The sequence below is a fragment of the Hypomesus transpacificus genome, chromosome 20 (assembly GCF_021917145.1).
Source record: "Hypomesus transpacificus isolate Combined female chromosome 20, fHypTra1, whole genome shotgun sequence".
NCBI lineage: Eukaryota > Metazoa > Chordata > Actinopteri > Osmeriformes > Osmeridae > Hypomesus > Hypomesus transpacificus.
Window position 1 is genome coordinate 4,569,022 of NC_061079.1, and position 23,752 is coordinate 4,592,773.

The window sequence follows — 23,752 nt, forward strand, 5'->3', positions numbered from 1 at the left end:
CATTGATTCATAATTCATCTATTATTTGGAGACAATGTTGGAAGTCAACCAGAATTCTTTAGACCCTGTGAAGAGGGAGCCATCTGATGCATGACTGATGCAAAAGAAGGGATGGATATTCTGCAGTGGACATCATTATAGTGGAGGAAAGATATATTTGGTACCCCTCAACAATTAAATTGAAAATCGCCCTTTATGAATTTTCAGTTGTTCAGTTGCTTCTTATCCATGGTACATATAACAGTGTAATTCAAGCGTGTCAGTAATATTCGGTCATATAAAAAAAAGTGAGAAAACATTTATTTCTGAAGTTGTTGATTATCATTTGCTGTTCCTGAATATTCAACATAACAAAAGATGCAACAAAAGTTGTTGTGTAACATCCTTGTATTCACATTCCAGTGAGGTAATTCATTAAAAGTAATAGTGCCATTAGAAATTAAACAAAATACAAATATTTTCCAAAGGTTGTTGGATAATAAATTACAATAATCTTCAAAACAACAATAAAAATGTGTTATGGAATACAATGGCATAGGCTACTTCTTACTGCTACGTCCCACCAGTGTTGCCTAAGTCACAGACATCATCCACTCAGACCGAAGGCACTTAATGGAGCGACAGCTCAACATGGCTGAAAGAATTACATGGAAAGCTTACTGAGAATAATTGGGGGGGGGGGGACGCGGCAATGCACGTCCTTGAATTCTAAAATAGACACGTGCAAAATTCAAACTTTGCTCAATACCTAAATAGTTAACCCCCTAAAGTGCCCTAAAATCACACTAGAACGTGAACAGACGGATATTTCACTCATAGTAGATACGGTTGAGAGGCGTAGGTAAATACTATACTTCCTCCGACCGGAGGGGGCGATAACACATGCATGAGAGGGGCGTGAGGAGAGAGGTCTGGGGGTCCAGAGGTCTGCAGTTGGACCCTCTTCGAAAAAGTAAGGGGATGCAGAACCGAGAATGCAGAACATGTTTATCGTTAGCCATCTTGCCGATATTGTTTGCAATCCACAAATGAAAATATAAAGGATTTATAACGTTATCCCAACGGTGAAGGTAAAATGAAAGTTCTGTGTCTAAGCTGCAACTCGAGGTTGTTGTCTTCTGCTTATGTATGATTATTTAGCTAGTGCTAATGGTTGCTAGCTAGGAAGATAATAGATTGCTGGGGTTATTTTGTACGTGCATCGTGTCGCGGTCTTGCTTTGATGGCGAACAAGATACATGTAGAGACAATGGGTTGGGTGTATGCTCGACACTGTAATGCTATCTAGTGTAGCAAGGGACTAAGTTTAGCAGTGTTTACAAACATCTGAAACAGCAAAGTTAACTAGCCAAGTAATATTTCTGTGCTTTTAGCCGAACGTAAAGAGAGTTACAATCTAACAAGATTCATACAGATGAACTAGCATGAAACCTAACGTTAAATTACAATACATGTGATTTCATTGCACACGAAGACATGTTAGACCTGTACCATGAGCAAAAACATTGACACCTATTTAAGCTTAACATGAAATCAGTGCTGAGCCTCGTCGTATTGTTACACTGCACTTATAACACAGACTTGTTGACTACACATTTGTAAAAAACAAAACAAAAACGTCTTACAAATCTTTTTTTGTGTAAAAGGAACTTAACTCTGTCCACACTCAATATCCTGCCCAACTCCTTCTACAATGTTGTTAGTTTGTGTATTTCAATGCAATTACATAGTATACATTACACTTCCAATAAAGTGTTAGCCATGCCTTTTATACCTTAATTTGATTGGTACATTTCTTCTGTTATCCTGAATGTTTAGTGATGGAGGCAAGCGGACACCCCTCTTGTGAGAGTGACACCTCCACACACCTGCAAGGCTCTGGAGATGCACCGATGAGTACTATGAACTTGTATGCCACTCTAGGTCTCTCGCCTGAAGATATGGATGCCCTGGCCCAGATGCCAGCGAGTGAGATAAGTGTGGAGACTTTGCCCGCTCTTATAATGCAGCTGAAGACTAAACGAGCCCAAGAAGAAGCGAGGCAGAGAGACGTGTCCCCTAAAAGAGAGATTAAGAAAGAGCACGCTGATTCAAGAGACGATCGTAAAGAAGTCAGTCCCACCTACCCAGAGCCCCACCGGCCAAACTGTCATGGGGACACAGACAGGAGAGTGGTGGGCTACAAGGGCGTGGAACAGCCTGAGAGGCTGGAGGGGAGTAGAGATTCCTGTCACACGAGGACCCCAAGAGACAAGCTTCCAGACCGCCGACCAAAGTTTCCAATGTCGTATGAAGTGGATGACTTCAGTGGAGTCATACCCAAGGAGCTTCCACACACATGCTCTCTGTGCTTGTGCACGGTGAAGTCTAAAACGGTACATGATTGTCCATTCCAAAATATTCTATTGTTTGACTGTCTTGATGTTCTACTCAGGATGCCAGGATGAGATCCAAAGAGCTGTGGTGGGGTTCTATGAGCACTAGCTCCATTTCTCCAATCTGCACATTTGCTCATGGGTGTTTGTTTCTCTTGCCAGGCATGGACAATCCACCTGACAGGGAAGCGACATGCAGAGGGGAAGCGAAGAATCATGTGTTTGTAAGTGTAAAGGAAAATCAAAACATTCAGAGACTCAAGTTAAATGTGTACACTTAATCTGATAACTGTCAGACTCATTTTGTCTCTGTAGTTCACAGCATTGTGGTTTACATTGATTAGGAGTGGGCCTGATTTTGATTGAAATCATCTTTTCCACAGATTTCCACAGTTATGTGTCCATGAGAGCAGAAAAATGTGAGTCATTTATTTAAAATGTTTATTGTCATTTATTAGTAGTTGTCATAAACAGTTGATGCCACCGTAGGTGGATTTACATAGATTTCACAAAGGGAGGAAGAGTGGCGTATTATAGGAGTTTTGCTTTAAATTTTTCAAAGCTTTAGTCAATAGCATTAGACGGAATAGACCACTGTGTTAGCTGGAACCATAGGTAGGGTCTAGAGTTTTAGACCTTACCTACAGACACTTTGTGATTAAAATGTCTCTGCCTTAATCTGCTTCCTTCCAGGCCAGATAATGATGATCACTCCCCCCCCAGGAAAGTGCCCCGCCCTTCAGTGCCATTCAAGAAACCACATAGCTCAGATCGACTCTCAGGTGAAAAGTCTTCCAATCTACCCCACATTATCTTTAATATCGAGGCTATTGCAATTCTGGTGAAAAACAGGTCTTGTTTCCTTATGCTTTAAAATAAGTTGTACTTTTTCTCCATATTTAGGAGAAGTTATACCAGTACAAAAAAGACTTCATTTAAAGCCCAAGGTATGTAAACATGTCTGTTGACATGCTTTAATTGACTAAAAACTCTCCCTTCTGGAAGGTGAAACGAACCTGAATAGCACATCTCTGCCAACTATGGCTGGCAATGCAATAACAATGTTTTATTTACTCCAGACTGGTACAAAGGTGGTGGTCAAGTATCCCCTTGGTGTTTTCAGTGTTGACGACTTGTTGACTTTGGCAAAGCCTTATGGTACAGTTGTCAAACATCAGGTGTTCCCCACTAAGGTCAGTTGAATATAAACTGAATGAGAATAACATCAAATGTAAGTTTTAATTAAAAAAAAAATCTTAAAGGTCCCATGACATGCTGTTTTTGGATGCTTTTATATAGGCCTTAGTGGTCCCCTAATACTGTATCTGAAGTCAGCCTTGGTGCAGAATAACAGCCACTACGAGCAGTCCCACAATGATCTTTCCTCAGGACATGCCAAAAAAATACTTTGGTTATCATTTTACATCCAAACCCTGAGCAACTGTTCTTGTACTTTGTTGGTTTGTAAGCCATGATATCTCTTGAGGAAAAAACAATATTGCACTCGCACGGTCGTAGTAGCTCAGTTTTTCATAGGCGTGACAGATTCTCTGGGCGGGCAGAGCAGAGAAAGGGGAGGTAACCTTCCCTCTTATGACTTCATAAAAGTAGCATTTTCAAAACCGTTTCTGATTTCATTTTCTCAAAGGCAGAGAAGAATACCCAGGGCTTGGTTTACATTTATCAACATTTCTACCCATTGGGGGACCAAAGCCAGGCTAGGGAAACTCATATTAATGTTAAATAACCTCCTAAAGTGAAATGTTCATGTCATGGGACATTTAATACTATTTTAACACATTAACAGTGCGTTCACACTGCAGTGACGCGAATCGCTTGCCATCGCTTGCCTTCCCACAGTTCACCACGCTCGGGGGCGTTTCAAACAGATAAATGTAGAATGTAGTTCTCTAAAGTCACTATTGTAGTTGTCATGGCCAAGTGTGAAACCTTGGGTTTACGTAGTTGCAACATCGATCAAAATACAACTTGTATACAACATACAAAAATGTTTAATAGACATACACGTTGACATGTGTAAAAAACGTTTGACTATATTCCTCAGCCTCTGCTAATCTGTCGATACGATAGGGAGTTCCAGCAGGGCTAGCTAGCTAGTTACCACAGAACGAAGTTACGTAATGTGACTAAACTGAATTTGAAAGTACAAGCACCCATAACTTCGGCAAACCTTGCGCCATGCATTGTTTTTTTTTAATTAACATCTCCGTACAAATACAGCTATGTATCTTACAGGACTGGGTAAGCAGCCACACAAACGATTAGTTTCTCCTCCACCTTAAAACCTAGAAAGCTAGAAATGTTCGCCATGGTTGCTACGTTACGAGAAACAAGGAGGAGCGAAAATCGCTCCTCAGTTGCATAAAGTTGAGAACATCTCAACTCTGTCGCGTCGCTACCCACAATGCACCACGCAAGCGATTCGCCTGGCTCCATAGAAAATGAATGGAAAACTTGTCGCTCGCATCGTGTCGCTGCAGTGTGAACGCACTGTAAGGCAAACTGTCGGTTTTTGATATATTATAGGGCTTCCTGGAGTTCAGCTCATACAAGGAGGCAGTTAATATGGTAAACCACTTTGGTGAAAAACCGACTTATGTGAGGAATCACAAGTTGACCATGTACTTGTCCCCAACCGTGTGCAGTATTAAAGTAAGTGCATTATGTACCATCATCTGAACCCTTCCATTCAGTCGTTTGTCATCACAAGACTATGCTTAAACGTGCTTTTGTTTTCAGACTCTGAGACTGGATGAACCAGAGACCCGGCCCTCCAAACGTGTGAACAACGCTGTGGTCTGTTTCTCTCATCTGCCTCCAGGGAAAGAGCAGGAAGCTGAAATTCTTGAAATGGCCCAATTGTTTGGAAATGTTCGGCATTCCACATTTTCAAGTGATCAGGTATAATTGTGATTCATTTGTTTGTATTAACATTTCCATGGTAACTGAACTTTACGGTATTACATGGTAACAAAATGTTAGCAACAGTTTATTGATTGCTACTCAAATTGATTAACATAAATACTATATATTTATTTAATTTGTATTTGTTCTTAGGTAGACATTATTATTTAGTATACCATGGTCTGGGTGAATAATCGATTCTGATTGGCTGCAGGGTGTCCAGTATTTTCTGACCATTTTCAAGTAAATCTGTCTACCATTCTAAATTATTGCTCTGGCTACATAGAGTGAGCAAATATTTAAAATGAATAACCATAGAAACACTTAAACAAGCTAACATCTAATTACAACAATGGGTGACTAACATTTATTTGAACCTATTTGGCTTTTTTCTGAACTTACTGTGTCAGTTTCATTAGGGATCATCTCACATCCCATTCGCTTATTCAACTCAGTAGTCTTGTCAAGCTGCACATATTATTTTGATTCTCTATAAGCTTGATAGGGACAATGACATGGCTGGATAGCTAGCTAGTCATGTTAAACATACTGCCAACCGCACGCAATATTATTGCCTTTGAATCTTGCCAACATATAATGTTGTTACCTTTCTGGCTCATAACATAAACATAAATTAATGTTCATAAAAACATTATTTGGGAAGTGACCATGGTAAAAGCAGGACAATGCCCATTATAAAGTGGGATAGTGGCAATGAGGTGTACATTATCAGAAAATAACTAACTTGACAGAGGACTTAGCTGCGCATTGGACGGTTCAGGCACCCCAGTCTTCCAATATTTTCTAATAATGGACTCCTCATTGGGCATAATTCCTTACATAATGTATGAGAGGAAGTGAAGTTAGGCGAAGCCTAGCTCTTTAGAGATGTTCCATTTGACTCTGCAGGCTCTGATTGAGATGGTAGACTGGAAGGACGCAGACATCATGGTGAAATACTACCGCTCCAACCCCCTGAAGATCAATGGGAAAGGTGTCAAAGTCAGCTTGTCGTCAACAAGAAAGAGGATAAGGTCAGTGACGGTTCTTTCCTCTAGGGGACACGGCGGCCTGACCAATATTCTCGTGGGACTTGGAATGTCAGGGGAGTTTACCACAGTGGTTTTTGCCTTGTAGAGAAAGTCCTGAATCCACCACATCCAGAAGAGCAGACTCCGGAAAAAGCCACTGCAGCAAGCATAAAAGCACAGAGACTGGAGAGACTTCCGCTAATCAAGAGAAAAACATGGTAGACACACAACCTGCCGAGGAAAGGGTGAAAGTTAAAGAACCAAGACATAGACACACCTTGGGGGATCACAGGAAAAACAACATGGAGTCAGAAAACATCAATCAAGAGGAAGAAGAGGGGATGATGGTGGAAGATGAACAAAGTTTGTTAGACGACATTGATACAGAGTCTGGCCTGTATTTGGACTTTCATTCGTCAGCTGACAAAAGTTTAATAGGTTCAGACCAAAAGGCTGCCAAACAACCAAATCTTTGCGATTACGTGGATACAATGGAGCAGGAGATCTTTCATGGAGATGATGTAAGTTTTTTTATTTTTTATTCAGCAACAACACTAGCTTAATTAATTGCAGATATCAGAACAGACTTACCTGCAGTCCTAAGTGTTTTATGTGTTAATTACTTTGTCTTTGCATCGTACCAGTTGAGTAACAGAATGCAACCGTCAGTGATCTGACATAGATAGGTCGCTGTGACGTAGATAGGTTGGGTTTTTGCCCTGGCTATGCAAAACCTGAGCTGAAAACGATAGAGAAACTGTTCAACGGTTTAACTCCACATTTCAGTGCGACAACGTTTTTCCACTTTGCACATGCTTTCAGGAACAGGTATATAATGTACTGAGAAGCAAATCATGGAATTTCAGTGATGCAAAGTTCATCTTTAATCACTCAGCTTCCAATCAAATGTCTGTATTTAATCTGACCTCATCATGACATTTCATATCAGTAGAAAATCCGTTTTTGGCAGGCTATTTATGTTTTTTGCATGACCTTTCAGTTATATTCTCGTCTCAAACTCATAACATTGCGCAACCCTTACTACTTTCACAATGCATCAAATTCATATAAAGGCAAATGATTTCCATACTATATACATATATTCTTATATAAATTGGAATACATTTATATTATATATATGTATATACCGTATATACAACCTGTATACATTAGTTGAATACAGGTTGGTGGATTGTATTGATCATTTAGCAGACTTTATCCAAAGCGATGTACAGGGGTGAATTTGAACCTGCAACCGCTTGATCATACGCTATACCATTGAGCTATATATGCACCTACCCCCTACATTCAAATAGTGATCTGCTCTGTAGGAAAACAATATTGTACGAGTCAATGTAATTGTTAGATTATTTAATACTTTGCTCACAATTCAGTTGGGTAAATGATTTATATTTAGTGGACTCTTGTTATTGCAGGATTGCAAGGTGGTTATTGTTAAGCCTATCAGAAGAGTCCACGGCTTGGAAGAGGCCCTCTTCAAACTGGCAGAGCCTTTTGGAAAGGTGGTCAACCACATCGTATCCAGTGATCAGGTGAGTCTAATTTGTTTATTTAGATCCCTATATATTTTTGGATGGTCTATTTGTTTATTTATAAAACAAAATATATAGATGTTCCTGTCAACAAAAGTGTATATCAATGGATAAATGTAGAAATTAATTGGTTGTAACAGATTTGGTTTATGTATGAGCATTTGCTTTGAATGACATGTCTTTACTGCTTTCAGGCGCAGCTAGAGCTGGAAAGTTCAGAGAAAGCTCATGAAATGGTGAAAGCCCTTAAGAACCACAGGAAATCGAAGCTTTTCGGGAAACATGTCAGTGTAGTCATGTGTGGAGAACTAAAGGATTTAAAGGTGGGTTTTTAAATACATTCTTTGGGTGTTTTTTTATATTCAGGGAATTTAAGTAAACTTAAACAAGCATTTTGAATGTTAAAGGCTTCCATATATCTTATATTTATTGATGATTTGACACAGATGCCTAAGGGGAGATTCATCTAGGCATGTTTTCGATCCAGAAATACTACATCTAACTGTTGGGCTTACTTTGCTCACAAATCTACACAATTCCGTTGTGTAATGATTTGTATTTAGTGGACTCTTTTTAATGCAGGATTTGAAGGTGGTTATTGTTCGGCCTATCAGAAAAGGCTTCGGCCTGAAAAATGCCCTCTTCAAACTGGCAGAGCCTTTTGGAAACGTGGTCAACCACATCATAACCTTCAACAAGCATGAGGTGGGTCTGATTAGATTATTCATATACCTATATATTTTGTTGCTGGTCTTGTTTTCCCCACAGCTTAAGTTGTAGTGCTTACTCTGCCTGTTTTGTATTGCCACACAGCCTTATCTAGTTATATTTATAGAAAATATAGATGTTATTGTCAAGGTAAGTGTATATCAACTGTTTTATTATTAGATACATGTAGAAACAAATTGGTTGTAACTGCTTTTGTTCATGTATGAGCATTTGCTTTGAATGACATGTCTTTACTGCTTTCAGGCACTGTTACAGCTGGAAAGTTCAGTGCAAGCTCATGAAATGGTGAATGCCCTTAGAGACAACAGGAAATCGCAAGTTTTTCAGAGACATGTCAATGTGTTCATGTGCGGAGAACTAAAGGAATTAGAGGTGGGTTCTCCCATTCAATTGTAACTATAAATTGTTTTCAGGTCAATTAAGTAAATCTACTTAAGACGTGTTAAATGTTGAAGGAGGCCTCTATATCTCTGTTTATTGGTGATTTGATGTTGTTGCTACAGATGCCTACTGGGAGATCTATCTACATTGGCATGCTACCGGTGGAGAAATACTCTGACATCTCACTGTTGTGGCTGGCCCAGCCCTTTGGGAAAATCACAGGTTATTACCTGAACTGGCGGCGTTCGATGGTAAAATCTTAAATCCTGTTATATTTTAGGTTGAGGGGTCATGGATGGATGATCATTATTTAAGAAATGTGTTTTTGCTTGAACACCTCTAGTCCTACATCCAGATGGAAACGGTGGAAGCAGCTCAGAAGATGCTGAAGAAGTACGAGTTGCGTCCTCCAAGGTTCTACGGCACCACATTGAAGATCAGCTTGTCTAAATGTTTGGATTCACTGATACCATGGTAAATCATTTTCTTCTAGGGATGTGTGGGACTCCTGTTGATCATGATTGACATCTTGAATTTGGCTATTACGCGATTTTCTTTTGTCATGGCTCAATCTTAACGTTTGTACTTGGAATTTCGATCGATCGCTTTTCTTCAAATCTTTCTTTGTTCTCGTGCCCTCAGGAAAACTCCAGTCCAGTACGAGCTGTGGAACAACAGCTGTGAAGCTCATCAAGAGGATCAAGGAGGCGAGGGGACCAGTGTCCAATCCCCTACAAGTTCCACCACCCAGAGAAACTCCATGGAGGAGGTGATGGGATTATTTACTGACTATCTTTGAGGTCTGACTAGATAAGTCTTGCCAATACCGAGAAAGTGATTTTAATCCTGTAATTAAATTAGATTTAATTTGTATGACAGCGATAAATCATTTACATGTATTCATTTGGCAAACGCTTTTATCCAAAGCGACTTACTAGAAAGAGCTTTACAAAAAGGGCATAGGTCAATGATCATGAACAACAAGAGCCCCAAAACATTACGGGTAGCCAAAACATGAAGCATACATTGATACAAAACGTGAAGCAAACATGAAGCACACATAAATACCCGTCATTCAGCATCTACCCTTGACCCCAATCGTAGAGGTGCAACAAGGTACTTGTTTTGTTGGCTGACTTAAAAATATATATATTTTTACAAAAAAAAACGATTTTCTGTTTTTTATTATTGATCTGAACATTAGCACAATCATTTAGTTTCCAGCAACCATACTCCGGTGCTCTACAAAGAGACCAACCGTGTCTAAGTGCTTGGTGTTGTCCATCACTCTGCTGCTGCGAGTTTGTGATATTGGTTCTTTTTTCAGAAATGTTATAAATTACTCAAATGTTTTACACTGCACATCAGAATGTAGCCGGAATACAGCACGTTGAATTGGGATGTTTCCATGGACAGGATGGCTCGATGTCTGAGAGGGTGGGGGTCTGTGGAGACCCTGAGTGCGACCAGGCTGATGCAGCCAGCGAGGACCTCGAGCAGGAGGAACCTCTAGGTCCTTATCAACCCAACAAGCCTGTGGGTAAGAAACCAGTGACTCATTACAGACTCTTCTTTGAGTTACACTTGTTCATTTAGCTATTGTGGTGTACTGACACAGATCTAGGATTCTAGTTTCAGACGAGTTGAAGGTATTGTCCTCCTAGGGTGGGAAGGCCACTCAAGATAATGGTTAGTGTTCTAGTGTTGTATTAGTTCTAATCTACGACGTCTTTCACTTTTATTTACAGGGTTAGACTATTTGGAACAAAGAACTGGATTATTCTGCAAGTTGTGCAACCTTTTCTACACCAACCAGAAAACAGCCAAATCTGTCCACTGCAGCAGCAAGGAACATTATGAGAACCTGAAGGTGGGTTTTTATCTCCCTTCCTACAACATAACATTACTGACTGGGAAGATGGATGGCGACCATTATTGTTTAAAAAGTTCAATTTCATCAGTACAGCTGAATTTTTTCTCTCAGTGGAAATTTTTGCTCTCAGAAAATATTTTGTGAGTGGTTATGACCTGAGATGCCACTGCACATGCTCAACATTCCCCAGATTTTACATCCAAACAATTACTTATGATTATCTGATTACGGTAGAATAAAGTACATTCGTGGAATGTCACCCAAAATACCTGGAATTATGTCTGTTTTCAGTGATGGGTTCTGAAATGCACATTTTAACTTGTGTTTTCTTTTTCCAGAGAAAGGTAAAAGGAGTGAAGCAGCCTTCATCTTATTGAGATGACTGGCATCCTAATCAACTTCACAGTGAAGACTGGCCTTTTAGTTTACATTTCATGATGAAATGTATAAAATGTTTGGGGCCATATCGCTTCGTCGGGCCCTGGTGCCCTGCAGAAGGTGGAAGGTCGAGTGGATTGCAGTACATCCAAAAGGAATGTAAACTTGTGAACGGATACTATTTTGAATATTTCCCCCAAAGTTATATTTTTACATAAAGATTTTACATGTTTTGTAACGTGATGATGAGAGGACATTTGTAATACATGGATTGATAAAATGCATTACTTTGTTTGATTATTTTTGACAAGGGGGATGCAAACCTTTGCATTTCGACTGTACATTTCGGTTGATTTTATCAACATGCCTTCATGAACTGATGACATATTTTGAACATATCTGGAGAATCGGTGCTGTGCAGCCATATTGAGTATATAGATCTTATTATAACACATACATGTAGTGATCTTTGGATTGTCAAAGGATCCTTAAAAAACCTTAGTTTGAACGAACCTTGGAGAAATACTGAATAAAAATACTTAATAAATAAAGGATAGAGGATGTATTGAGGAACCATCCTCTGCTACTATCAGACAGGGTGTGTTAGAAACTGCTTGCATAGAGAAAATACTGGAAGCTCTAGGTTTCCTGTGCACAGGAACACGTGCCGACCGGGTACGACTGCCATAACCAGTGGCGGTTCTAAACAAATTTTACCCACGGGTCCAAGGGGGGGCACATTAAAAACGGAAACAAATTATATTTAAACATTAAATACTTTAATTTTGCTTTACATTAAAATCATACAAACGGCTCTGGCTCTCCCTCTTCCAGCTCCTCAGCTCTCTCAATACCTTGATATGTTTCATTTAGTCATTTAGCAGACACTCTTATCCAGTGTTTTTCTAACTTTTTTATTTACTGGGGCATAAAAGGCTATAGAAGACTATTCTAGACTACTAGAAGAAGAAAAACGTGTAAAAAAAAAAGTATTATTATTCAGTCAGCTCAGGGGGGCCAGGGACATTTTTACAGGGGCACCGGCCCCTGTAGGCCCCCCTGTAGAACCGCCCCTGGACTTAACCCAAATTAAGAGAGACGTGTCATATCCCTTGGGGGACGATCAAGCAGTATGGAGTGTATACATATGATGTGTATGTCAATGTTAGACTCTCACCCTCTATTAGCTTGCATTAAGATACTCTTAGAATCTCTATTTACTATGATACAGAGACTTGTGCGCATTTAGAAGCATAGGCTACCTCCTACAAAGGGGGTGATCTAGTTTTAAGAATTTAGAAAAGATAAGAGGTATAACCACTCCATGACGGGGAAATATTGTACTCCATAACGGAGATATAAACTATTGTTCTTTACTTATTAAACAAAAAATAAAAGACAGCTATTGTCCGTCCCAAATTGTAGACACTATTAAAGCACAGATAGACAGGCACAAGACGACATAAATCTGAGCCCTCCACCAGATCCAAGAGATACACCACGCCAAGACAGGTGAGTCCAGGGAATCACGATCAGTGATTAAGACATGATGTGTCTACCTGGTGTATTGTGTGAAGGGGTAAAATAAACTGTTCAGACTACTCTCTTTAAGTGTATTATTCAAAGGTAAAGGGGATAAGAAAACAATCTTTATTTAATAGGCCTACTAGTAAACAAAGATGGGTGATCTCCGGACCTAATAGAACAGGAGACCCCAAATATGACTGGGCCAAGTAACATTCCTGTGCTGCTAGAAAAACGTAAAGTGAATCTAACAAGATTCATACTTAATTAAGCTGGTCCAGATGAACTTGCATAAATGGAAAACGTTAAATTACAATGTTTAATACATTTGTCATTACATGTAATTTCATTGCATTACTGTATGACTAATTCCTGTGCCATGACCAAAAACCTTGACACAACTATTTAAGCTTAACATGGAATCAGTGCTGAGCCTCATCATATTGTTACACTGCACTTGTAACACAGATTTGTTGACAACACATTTATAAAAAAAAACGTCTTACCAATCTTTTTGTGGAAAAGGAACTTAACTCTGTGCACACTTAACATCCTGCCCAACTCCTACTACAATGTTGTTAGTTTGTGTATTTTAATGCAATTACATAGTATACATTACACTTCCAATAAAGTGTTAGCCATGCCTTTTATACCTTAATTTGATTAGTACAATGCTTCTGTTATCCTGAATGTTTAGTGATGGAGGAATGCAGGCATCGCTCTTGTGACAGTGACACCTCCACACACCTGCAAGGCTCTGGAGATGCACCGATGAGTACTATGAACTTGTATGCCACTCTAGGTCTCTTGCCTGAAGATATGGATGCCCTGGCTCAGATGCCAGCGAGTGAGATAAGTGTGGAGACTTTGCCCGCTCTTATAATGCATCTGAAGACTAAACGAGCTCAAGAAGAGAGAGATGTGTCCTCTAAAAGAGAGATTAAGAAAGAGCACGCTGATTCAAGAGACGATTGTAAAGAAGTCAGTCCCACCTACCCAGAGCCCCACCGGCCAAACTGTAATGGGGACACAGACAGGAGTGTGGTGAGTTACAAGCGGTTGGAACATTCTGAAAGGCTGGAGGGGAGTAGAGATTCCTGTCACACGAGGACCCCAAGAGACAAGCTTCCAGACCGCCGACCAAAGTTTCCAATGTCGTATGAAGTGGATGACTTCAGTGGAGTCATACCCAAGGAGCTTCCACACACATGCTCGGTGAAGTCTAAAACGGTACATGATTGTCCATTCCAAAATATTCTATTGTTTGACTGTCTTGATGTTCTACTCAGGATGCCAGGATGAGATCCAAAGAGCTGTGGTGGGGTTCTATGAGCACTAGCTCCATTTCTCCAATCTGTAAATGTGTTAAAGAGTGTTTTCTCTTACCAGGCATGGACAATCCATCTGACAGGGAAGCGACATGCAGAGGGGAAGCGAAGAATCATGTGTTTGTAAGTGTAAAGGAAAATCAAAACATTCAGAGACTTAAGTGAAATGTGTACACTTAATGTGATAAATAAAATAACTGTAAGACTAATATTGTTTGTGTAGTATTACAGGATTGTGGTTTACATTGATTAGGAGTGGGACAGATTTTGATAAAAACTATATTTTGACAGCTTTCCACAGATTTTCTGTGTTTATTTTTTATTGTCATTTATTGGTAGTTGTCATAAACAGTTGATGCCACTGTAGGTGCATTTGCAGAGATTCCACAAAGGTAGGAAGAGTGGCGTATTAGAGGAGTGTTGCCAATAGCATTAGACCGAAAAGACCACTGTATTAGCTGGCTAGGTAGGGTCTAGAGTCTTAGACCTTGCCTACAGAGACTGTGATTAAATTGTCTCTGCCTAAATGTATTTTCTTCCAGGCCAGGTAATGATGATCACTCCCACCACAGGAAAGAGCCCTGCCTTTCAGTGCCGTTCAAGAAACCACACAGCTCAGATCGACTCTCAGGTGAATAATCTTCCAATCTACCCGATATTGACTTTTATATCAAGGCTATTGCAATTCTGGTGAAAAATGGGTCTTGTTTCTTTATACATAAAAATTAGTACTTTTTCTCCATATTTAGGAGAAGTTATACCAGTACAAAAAATACTTCATTTTGCTGAAGGATCCTTAAGGAGCCTTCGTTTGAATGAACCTTGGAGAAATAATGATTGGAAATACTTCTAATAAATAGTATGTGTATTTAGACAGGATGTGTTAGAAACTGAACCCGGGGAAGACAAAGGTAGCTCAATCAATTGGAGGGTATATATCATCTCCCTCCACTGGCTTCCCATCATGGCCCATATCAGATTCAAGACCCTGGTACTGATCTTCCGAGCGGAAGACCTACGGTCTTCTTCTGACAACCGTCTGGTGGTCCCACTACTCAAGAGCGCCCGGTCCCAACACAAGCTCTTCTCCTGTTTGGCCCCCCAATGGTGGAATCAACTCCCCACCTCCATCAGAGACACTGACTGTCTCGCCACCTTCAAGAATAGGCTCAAGACACTTGTTCCGGGAGTCCAACGGCACTTAGGAATGATTGGCCTGACCTGATGTTTCAGGATCACAATGACTCTTATTGAGAGTCTTGTTGCTCTTGTTGGTTAGTTGTAACTGACTTAAAACTATTGTACTTGCTGTGTAATATATTTTTGTTGCTTGCTTTTTCCCCACAGGTACACCCTTGCACTTTTGAGGTTCATGTTGTTAAATTGTTTAATTGTAACCTGTTCAACTACATGGTCTTGTGGTTCTTCCCTTTGGGACTTATTTAGTCTTCACAATGTATGCTTCATGTTTTGGCTACCCGCAATGTTTGGGGCTATCTCGTTGTTATGATCAGTGACCTATGCACTTTTGTAAAACTCTCTTTTGGAAGTCGCTTTGGATAAAAGCGTCTACTAAATGCATAAATGTCATTGTCGTCGTCATCTGCCGCTTGTCCGGTGGTCGGGTCGCGGGGGAAGCAACCTAAGCAGGGAGGCCCAGACTTCCCTTTCCCCGGCCACTTCCGCCATCTCTTCCTGGGGGACCCCGAGGCGTTCCCAGGCCAGTCGAGAGACATAATCCCTCCAGCGTCCTGGGTCTTCCCCGGGGCCTTTTCCCAGTGTGACGTGCCTCACCAGGGAGCATCCTGATCAGATGCCTGAGCCACCTCAGCTGGCTCCTCTCGACACGGAGGAGCAGCGGTTCTACTCTGAGCCCCTCCCGGATGACCGAGCTTCTCACCCTATCTCTAAGGGAGAGCCCGGACACCCTGCGGAGAAAAGTCATTTCGGACGCTTGTATTCGCAATCTCGTTCTTTCGGTCACTACCCACAGTTCGTGACCATAGGTGAGGGTAGGAATGTAGATCGACTGGTAAATAGAGAGCTTCGCCTTTCGACTCAGCTCTTTCTTCACCACGACGGACCGATGCAGAGCCCGCATCACTGCGGACGCCGCACCGATCCGCCTGTCGATCTCGCGCTCCATTCTTCCCTCACTCTTGAACAAGACCCTGAGATACTTGAACTCCTCCACTTGGGTCAAGATCTCCTCCCCGACCCGGAGATTGCACTCCACCCTTTTCCGGTCGATAACCATGGCCTCAGATTTGGAGGTGCTGATTCCTATCCAAGCTGCTTCGCATTCGGTTGCAAACCACTCCAGTGAGAGCTGAAGGTCACGGCCCGATGAAGCCATCAGGACCACATCATCTGCAACAAGCAGCGACCCAATCCTGAGGTCACCAAACCGGACCCCCTAGGCTACGCACAGAAATTCTGTCCATATAAGTTATGATCAGATGAGTCCAACCCTCATGAGTCCAACAAGTTCAACTTACTGCCGGTAATGCGGACCAAACTCTGGCACTGGTCGTACAGGGACCGGACAGCCCCGATCAGGGAATCCGGTACCCCGTACTCCCGGAGTACCCCCCACATCAGCCCCCAAGGGACACGGTCGAACGCCTTTTTCAAATCCACAGAACGTGTAGACTGGTTGGGCGAACTACCATGCACCCTTCAGGACCCTACCGAGGGTGTAGAGCTGGTCCACAGTTCCACGGCCAGGAAGAAAACCACATTGCTCCTCCTGAATCCGAGGTTATACAATCCGACGGACTCTCCTCTCCTGAACCCCTGAATAGACTTTCCCAGGGAGGCTGAGGAGTGTGATCCCCCTAAAGTTGGAGCACACCCTCCGGTCCCCCTTTTTAAATAGGGGAACCACCACCCCGATCTGCCAAATCCAGAGGCACTGTCCCCGATGTCCACGCGATGTTGCAGAGTCGTGTCAGCTAAGACAGCCCTACAACATCCAGAGCCTTAAGGAACTCCGGGCGGACCTCATCCACCCCAGGGGCCCTGCCACCGCGGAGCTTTTCAACCACCTCGGCGACCTCAACCCCAGAGATAGACGGGCCCCCCCCGATGTCCCCAGACTCTGCCTCCACGTCGGAGAGCGTGTTGGTGAAATTAAGGAGGTCTTCAAAGTATCCATACCATTGGGTATCAATTGCATGATAAAGCCAGGAACGATAAAACCCTCAGACGATCATGTGCAGAAACTTGATCGGAAAACCCTAATGGAACACTTTTCGGAATCAAAATTGATTAGCACACATGAAAATCGGAAAGAATATGCCATGGAAGGGAGTAGAATTACGGCGAAAATTCTGGGAAAAACGAAACAGTTCTGTGATGTTTCCATATGGGAATACGGGGAGCAGGGTAGATGTGTGTGGGCACATGTATATTGGGGACCCCACGGGGATGACCATGTAGAGATCTTTGAAAAAGTGCCCGGATCCTACAAGGAGGCTGTAAGACATGAACAGAACTACAGAGCTGAAGGGCAGTCGCCGTTCTATCTCACCGATTCCTACCAAGACCCTTGGGTTGTATCCTCGACCCGCCAATGGGAAAGGTCCGACTGCTCCAATTGGTGCTGTGCAGCCATATTGAGTATATATCTTATTATAACACATACATGTAGTGATCTTTGGATCCATTTAGCAAAACAACAAAATGAATGTTCACATTCATGAAACAGCATCACCTTGACTTTAATAAACTAAATACTGGCTTGTATTTTAGTACGCATTACTGGATGCATGTGTTTTTATATTCAGATGCATTGATTCATAATTCATCTATTACTGGGAGACAAGTACACAATGTTGCTGATCAAAAAACAGAATTATTTTAGACCCTGTGAAGAGGGAGCCATCTGATGCAGGACTGACCAGAGAGGTGATGGACTGACCAGAGGGGCCTGCAGCAAGGAGGAGACCAATCAGGAAAAGAGAGACGCTAATTCCAAGGGCAGTTGAATGAGTTTTCAAAAAGCTTCCTTGCACTGGACATCATTGTAAGGGAGGAAAGCTATAATGGTACCTCTTAAGAATTCAATTGAAAGTTTTCCAGTTTTCAGTAGTTTAATTGCTTACACCTTATCCAAGGTACATATAACACAGTGTAATGCAAACGTGTCGATTAGATAATAGCGAGAAGACAAAAATATTTCTGAAGTGGTTGACTATCATTTTCTGTTACTGAATATTCAACATAAAAATACATGCAACAAAGGTCGTAGTGTAACATCCTCGTATTCACATTCCACAGTGAGATAATTCATAAAAAATAAAAGTGCCATTAGGAATTACGTTTTAATACTAAGGTTTTTCGATAATAAATTACAATAATGCCTTCAAAACAAAATAAATGTGTTCTAGAAAACAATGGCATATTTCCTGTCCCACCTGTGTTAACTGAGGCACAGACATCATCCACTGACGGAAATGACACCATCGTGTAAAAGGGTGTAAGGCCCATGTAAAGGATTTCTGAAACACATCCACAGGATTTCCCATCTTCCAATCACACTCCCAGTACTTTAACAATCTTCAGATTTCAATATTAAGATTTGCATTTATTTCAAGTGACCTCTAGGCACCCTACATAGCCAGTGCAACGTCATACCTCAAGAGAGGGTTAAACACAAAGAGCCCCCCACCACCCACTCCGCTCAGCCGGTCGTGTTTAATTTTTTACATGATCTGCCGTGGCATGCCGTAGCCCTTCATGCCAGACTGAGATGCTCCCTGGTTGCTCCCCATCTGCATCCCAATCAGATTCTGACCACGACGCAGCTGCTCTTCAGTAAACTCCCTCCGGTTGCCTTGAGCTTTCCTGGTTATGCACAGATTGAGAGATACAATTGAACATTCAACTGTTATATTAAGGATAGTATGATGGGGAATTGGGGGGGGGGGGGGGGGGGGAGACATGGTTCCACACAAACATGCTTGCATCTTGTATTCATTCATGAATGTGTACACAGAGGAACAATGTAGCTCTTGGTGCACTGAAATGGATTGATGTGTAAATGCATGATCCTCATGTAATTGTACTTGTGTATGCGCAAATAAAGATTAAAACAGTTCATTCTCACCTGTGGAACCAGTCTGGTTCCCCACGATAATGGCCGTCATCCTTTGTGAGGGCGATACTGCCAAGAGCGGATAGGGTCCTCTGAACAGCGGCTAAATCCTTCCCTGTATGTATCACACAAATATTTTATTGAATCCGTCTGGAATCAAACCTCCGAGAAACAAACAGGAGAATGAACTCTCCTAAAGGGATGGATACTTGTGAGACAGTGACTTAATGAAAGGACACTGTTTGTGATCGAGAGGTTACAATGTGACACCTACCTTCCCAAAGGTCCACAGTCTGAAAGAGGTCTGTTTTAATTACTCCGTAGGCCTCGGCTGCTTGTAGGAACTGAGAGATCTTTTCCATTTGCTTAAAGACCATCTTTGTCTCAGGGATCTTCTTTATAGGCTTATCACTAGGAGGGTATAGGCTGTTGATGAGCCTACAAAGGATCTGCCCAAAGACATTAATGTAGGGCCATGATGGATACAACCTCTTCAGGGAGTGCATTGGCAGTTTTGTCACTCACAAGGTAAAGAGGTTATGGAAATACAATACTCCTAGATTCTGCAATAATACCCCACTGTGTCATCCGAGCTGCAATATTCAGAGTTTGAAATGACCACATTTCCTACATACGCAAATGATTACAACAAACACGTTCTACAGATTCCTGGATACTCACTGTCCCACTCTTGAGCCAGTCCTGGAAGTTTTCTCTGCCTGGCTGTGGCCGATCAATGTCTCCTCCGCATTGGATGAAAATCCACTCCACCAGCCTGGTCTCCAGGTCCAAGGCATACTTCTGGTCTATCTTCTCCTGCACCTCTCGGCTTAGCCCATAACTGGGTCCTCTGTTAGCCATCGTTGCTAGGATAAGATGCTCTGTATATTGCGCTCTCAACACAGTGACTGAAAGAAAATTCTCCCTGCCCAAGCAAGTGCAATACGCAACACACACACACACACACAAACAGGCAAGGTAATTTCAACTCATTTCTGTACTGCGTCTGAGGGGAGCCAAACGCATTTTAGGATGGCTGTTGCTGTAGGTTATGCATTGTTTTGTGCCTTCGCCTTTATACATAATTAATAGTTTTGCTTGTAACAATCACAAAGCTTTCATAGGCAAAAAACGGATATTTCAAAGACGTGATGTAGTGCTTGCACTGTGATAAATATGAGCAGTCTTTTCATCATCACACTAGATTTAAATCAGTCGTGTATAAAGTGCAATTTTTCATGAAGTAGCCTAAGAGTGTGTGGAATTTGCGCCCGTGTTCTGCTCCCCACTGGATGGTTTCCAAAGCAATATTTTCAAACGCCATCGCTGCGCAGGGACATGGCCTATGCAACATTCATATTTTCAACGTTCTATGAAAGCATGTCAAACATTTTGTATAGTTTACTAGTTATTTAGGCTATCTGGTGTCCTTACGCTGAATAACAAATCAAGTGTATTCAACGAGAACCCCATGACCTGCGCAAAATGGGACATCTAGGCCCATTCGGAATAATATCGCCCCCTGGCCTTTTTCTGATCTGGATCAATATTTCCTACTTACGGAATATATTAATCCACGTCGTTTTGTGTCTGGTTGCTGGTTCTCTGCAGTCATGGGAGGATTTCACTTGACATCTTTAATGGGTGCGGTACAGCGCTCAGCATCCGTTCTTCTCTGACTAGCCAATTGCTTTTGGTGCACGAGTGCACTGATTCTGAAAGTCAATTGATGCCTCAGCGCCTTCACGCTACGGAAAATAAACAAAACGTATCCTATGGCTCGTCAAATGATGTGAAACTGAGACTAATGACTGTGTCCGCTATAAGTTTATATCGATGTTATATGTTTTGATGTTGCGACTTTTTGTCCAAATATATAATCAAACGACTGATTTTGTTGGTGTTTTCATACATAAATGTTTTCTTTATTTATCTGCTTCCATTCGAGCATTCATTAGTCAGTATAGGCTAATGCATCTAGATCTACCATCCTGCAAAAGCGTCCTGCGTGCTACACTACTATGTTAAGTGCTCTTTTCTCGACATTTATAAAACACATGAACAGTCTTACGTGCTCATCTTTTAAGGGCACAGCGCTTGTGCACACACGCTGAGTGAGTGGGCTATATAAAATGAATTGCAGATACAGTAACCAAGAGGATGACGACTATGACTCTTGGCACGAGCTTCTCCATACTCCATCTCAGTGTCTGCCTGTCTGCGCATCCAGGTGAGCTCGAGCATTCCTTAGCATCTCCATATACAGCTTGTTGTTCTCGCTGGGGAAAAAAAACGCAAGACGTGCAACTATAGTATGAGTTTAAGTATTGTAGAACATGCAGATGATCTCCTATCTGAATCGCATACTCACGCTGCCACAGAGCGGTCAAACATCAGGTTACCCATGTCCATGTAGTACTGGGCATCTGTACGAAGAGCTGTCCAGTACTCATTAGCCTTGAGTATAGAGAGTATATTGTATCATCATTAATACACACAATAGGCATATATTGATGCATATGCCTTAAGATCTGGACATTTGAAAATCGAATACAGTAAACACCATGCTGATTGCTGTACCTGTTCTTGAACGGTGTAGCCCCATTGGTTCTGAGAGTGGTTTGGATCCCAGTAGCCTGACTGTCTCTTCAGTCTGATAAATCGCTTTGCTTCCTCTTCCTTCATGAACGGGGCAGCAAAAATCCCTGTACAAAATGTGTCACTTTGAATTTCTAACTTCCCCTGCCTTTGTACGAAAAAATATAATTGAAATTGCGAAATAAAAATGTTGTGCTTTGAGACTCAAACTATAAATCCAAGTCTAGAGACATCAAGTGACTTGAATTCTTGTTCGAATAAGGTCCATTCAGTATAACTTATTGCAAAATAGGACTTACCTTTGACCACAAAGAATACTTACCACTCAAGAGAGCAAAAAATATTAAAGAGTTCATGTTTTTCACCTGAAAATTGTAATATTTTTAAGTTGTATAAGGACTTTGGGAATGTTTTTATGTATAATCATCACAATAAAGTTGTGAAGACAGCAATCACACTGTGTATAATTGATGTCTTCACAAATATAAATGAGACGTATAGCATTTCAGTTTTGACCTGAACTTCACATTTTTCCTTAGACAAAATGAGCCCTGGTCAACAATACAGAATAATTTACAAGTAACAGCAAACTGTAGAGGTTATTTACCTGAAGCAGGGAAGTTGTGAACTGTTGCTTAAGGGCATGTGCAAGAGTCTGCAGGCACACAAAATGTCACAGATGGATGTGAAGGGAACAAAACTTTCTTTCAGGGGCGGTGTTGTGTGAGCCAAAGGCAATTGATGTAAACTTGCTATAGCTACATATTTCAGCGCCAAGGATTCACATAGATGGGCCTTTCACACCAACACTGCACTTCTGTTCTCCATATTTGAGGAACATGTCTAGAACTCGAAGAGTAACATAGTGGAGACACTGTTGGAGGAAACTTCCAGTAGGAACTGTGAAAAATGAACATTTTTACAGATATCTCTGTCAACACTGATCTTTATTAAATGAAAGCAATGAACAATGTAATGAAAAGTGATACTGTCGCACATAGGCTACATAATAATAAGTCTACAAAAAGTATAGTGTGCAAACCATGGTTTTGTGAAGAAATAACAGTATTCATCATGATGAGCCACATAGTTGTGTGATGATAGTCAATAGTAGTGGTACATATGCTTTAAATCATTTAGGTGGGAAGGTTATCATGGTCTTAGTGCTAACGTTTTCTCCAATAAACGTTTTCTCCAATAAACAGTGCTAAAGGAAAACAAACCTTTTGACATTCCCTACAAATATTATGAAAAATGTGTACTTTATTAAAGGAAACCCTTAAAATATGTAGATTCAGGACTAATGGTAGCAATCTATTAAAGCCATTGTTGCATTGATGTTGGCCACTAAACCACTTCTGGCTTAAAAAAAATATACCGGACAGCAAACTAAGTTTTAAATATTAGGAATACATGTTTTGATCCTAACTTCAGATACAATTCTATGTTAACAGCACCAACACAGTCTTAACCAGGAAATAGGAATGTTGACTACACCGAGTCAGTGACACAACCAGACTAACATACATGGGTGCAGGACTGTCAATCTTAACATAGCATATGTGCAATCGTTCAAGAACATACCACAATAAAATAACAAACTGAGCAAAGATCAACGTTCCGAGAAGGGGCAACGAGTATCATCTGTATAATGCACTCTTATTTCAAACACCGTACTGAAACAATTGAAAACAATAAATATTTTTATACACTAATAATATAACAATATTATAGGCTCATAACACCCCAGTCCTTCATACATGATCGATCATGCAAAAACCCCAGGTGCAAAATCAAATGGCATTGAAAGATCAATCCATGTTTGTTCAGCATTGGAAAGCCTCCAGCTAGCACAGGATAAGAAGATGCAACTGAGTGGAAAACGGAAAGATATCCCAAGAGCGTGTAGGGACATTTTGTTTCTGATCAATGTTTTATTTTTTATTTTTTTACAATCTC

General features: G+C 41.2%; 2 protein-coding genes across 7 annotated transcripts; one reads left to right on the top strand and one right to left on the bottom strand.

Annotated features, from left to right (window-relative positions):
- The first annotated feature begins 871 nt into the window (after positions 1-871).
- LOC124482675 (matrin-3-like) lies at positions 872-11,529 on the top strand. 5 transcript variants are annotated; one of them, XM_047043127.1, is made up of 21 exons: positions 872-952; positions 1,819-2,375; positions 2,538-2,599; positions 2,759-2,794; positions 3,069-3,157; positions 3,279-3,322; positions 3,455-3,568; positions 4,923-5,048; positions 5,136-5,297; positions 6,210-6,334; positions 6,438-6,852; positions 7,768-7,884; positions 8,079-8,207; positions 8,467-8,589; positions 8,857-8,985; positions 9,117-9,245; positions 9,338-9,468; positions 9,637-9,763; positions 10,411-10,534; positions 10,743-10,864; positions 11,206-11,529. In XM_047043127.1, exons 1-21 carry the CDS (start codon positions 883-885, stop codon positions 11,242-11,244), a joined length of 2,970 nt encoding a protein of 989 aa, XP_046899083.1. In that variant the 5' UTR covers positions 872-882; the 3' UTR covers positions 11,245-11,529. The 5 variants fall into 5 exon arrangements, with proteins under 5 accessions (XP_046899083.1, XP_046899086.1, XP_046899085.1 ...); XM_047043128.1 differs by having other exon boundaries at positions 893-1,070; XM_047043130.1 differs by lacking the exon at positions 4,923-5,048.
- A 6,653-nt stretch (positions 11,530-18,182) lies between these two features.
- On the bottom strand, positions 18,183-22,549 carry tagln3a (transgelin 3a). 2 transcript variants are annotated; one of them, XM_047043160.1, is made up of 9 exons: positions 22,401-22,549; positions 22,116-22,158; positions 21,776-21,900; positions 21,567-21,652; positions 20,757-21,474; positions 19,877-20,120; positions 19,470-19,644; positions 19,208-19,310; positions 18,183-18,945 (listed from the first exon to the last, which is right to left on the bottom strand). In XM_047043160.1, the coding sequence occupies exons 6-9, from the start codon at positions 20,054-20,056 to the stop codon at positions 18,804-18,806; spliced, it is 600 nt and encodes a 199-aa protein (XP_046899116.1). In that variant the 5' UTR covers positions 20,057-20,120; positions 20,757-21,474; positions 21,567-21,652; positions 21,776-21,900; positions 22,116-22,158; positions 22,401-22,549; the 3' UTR covers positions 18,183-18,803. The 2 variants fall into 2 exon arrangements, with proteins under 2 accessions (XP_046899116.1, XP_046899115.1); XM_047043159.1 differs by lacking the exons at positions 22,116-22,158; positions 22,401-22,549 and having other exon boundaries at positions 21,776-22,093.
- Positions 22,550-23,752: the final 1,203 nt, after the last annotated feature.

Excerpts from the sequence above, each read along its gene's own strand:
- LOC124482675 (XM_047043127.1), top strand. The coding sequence starts at position 883 with ATGCATGAGAGGGGCGTGAGGAGAGAGGTCTGGGGGTCCAGAGGTCTG. Across the intron at positions 5,049-5,135 it reads CAACCGTGTGCAGTATTAAA|ACTCTGAGACTGGATGAACC; the intron begins GTAAGTGCATTA and ends TTTTGTTTTCAG. Across the intron at positions 9,246-9,337 it reads TGAACTGGCGGCGTTCGATG|TCCTACATCCAGATGGAAAC; the intron begins GTAAAATCTTAA and ends GAACACCTCTAG.
- tagln3a (XM_047043160.1), bottom strand. The coding sequence starts at position 20,056 with ATGGCTAACAGAGGACCCAGTTATGGGCTAAGCCGAGAGGTGCAGGAG. Across the intron at positions 19,311-19,469 it reads GACTGTGGACCTTTGGGAAG|GGAAGGATTTAGCCGCTGTT; the intron begins GTAGGTGTCACA and ends TGATACATACAG. Across the intron at positions 18,946-19,207 it reads GAACCAGACTGGTTCCACAG|GAAAGCTCAAGGCAACCGGA; the intron begins GTGAGAATGAAC and ends GTGCATAACCAG.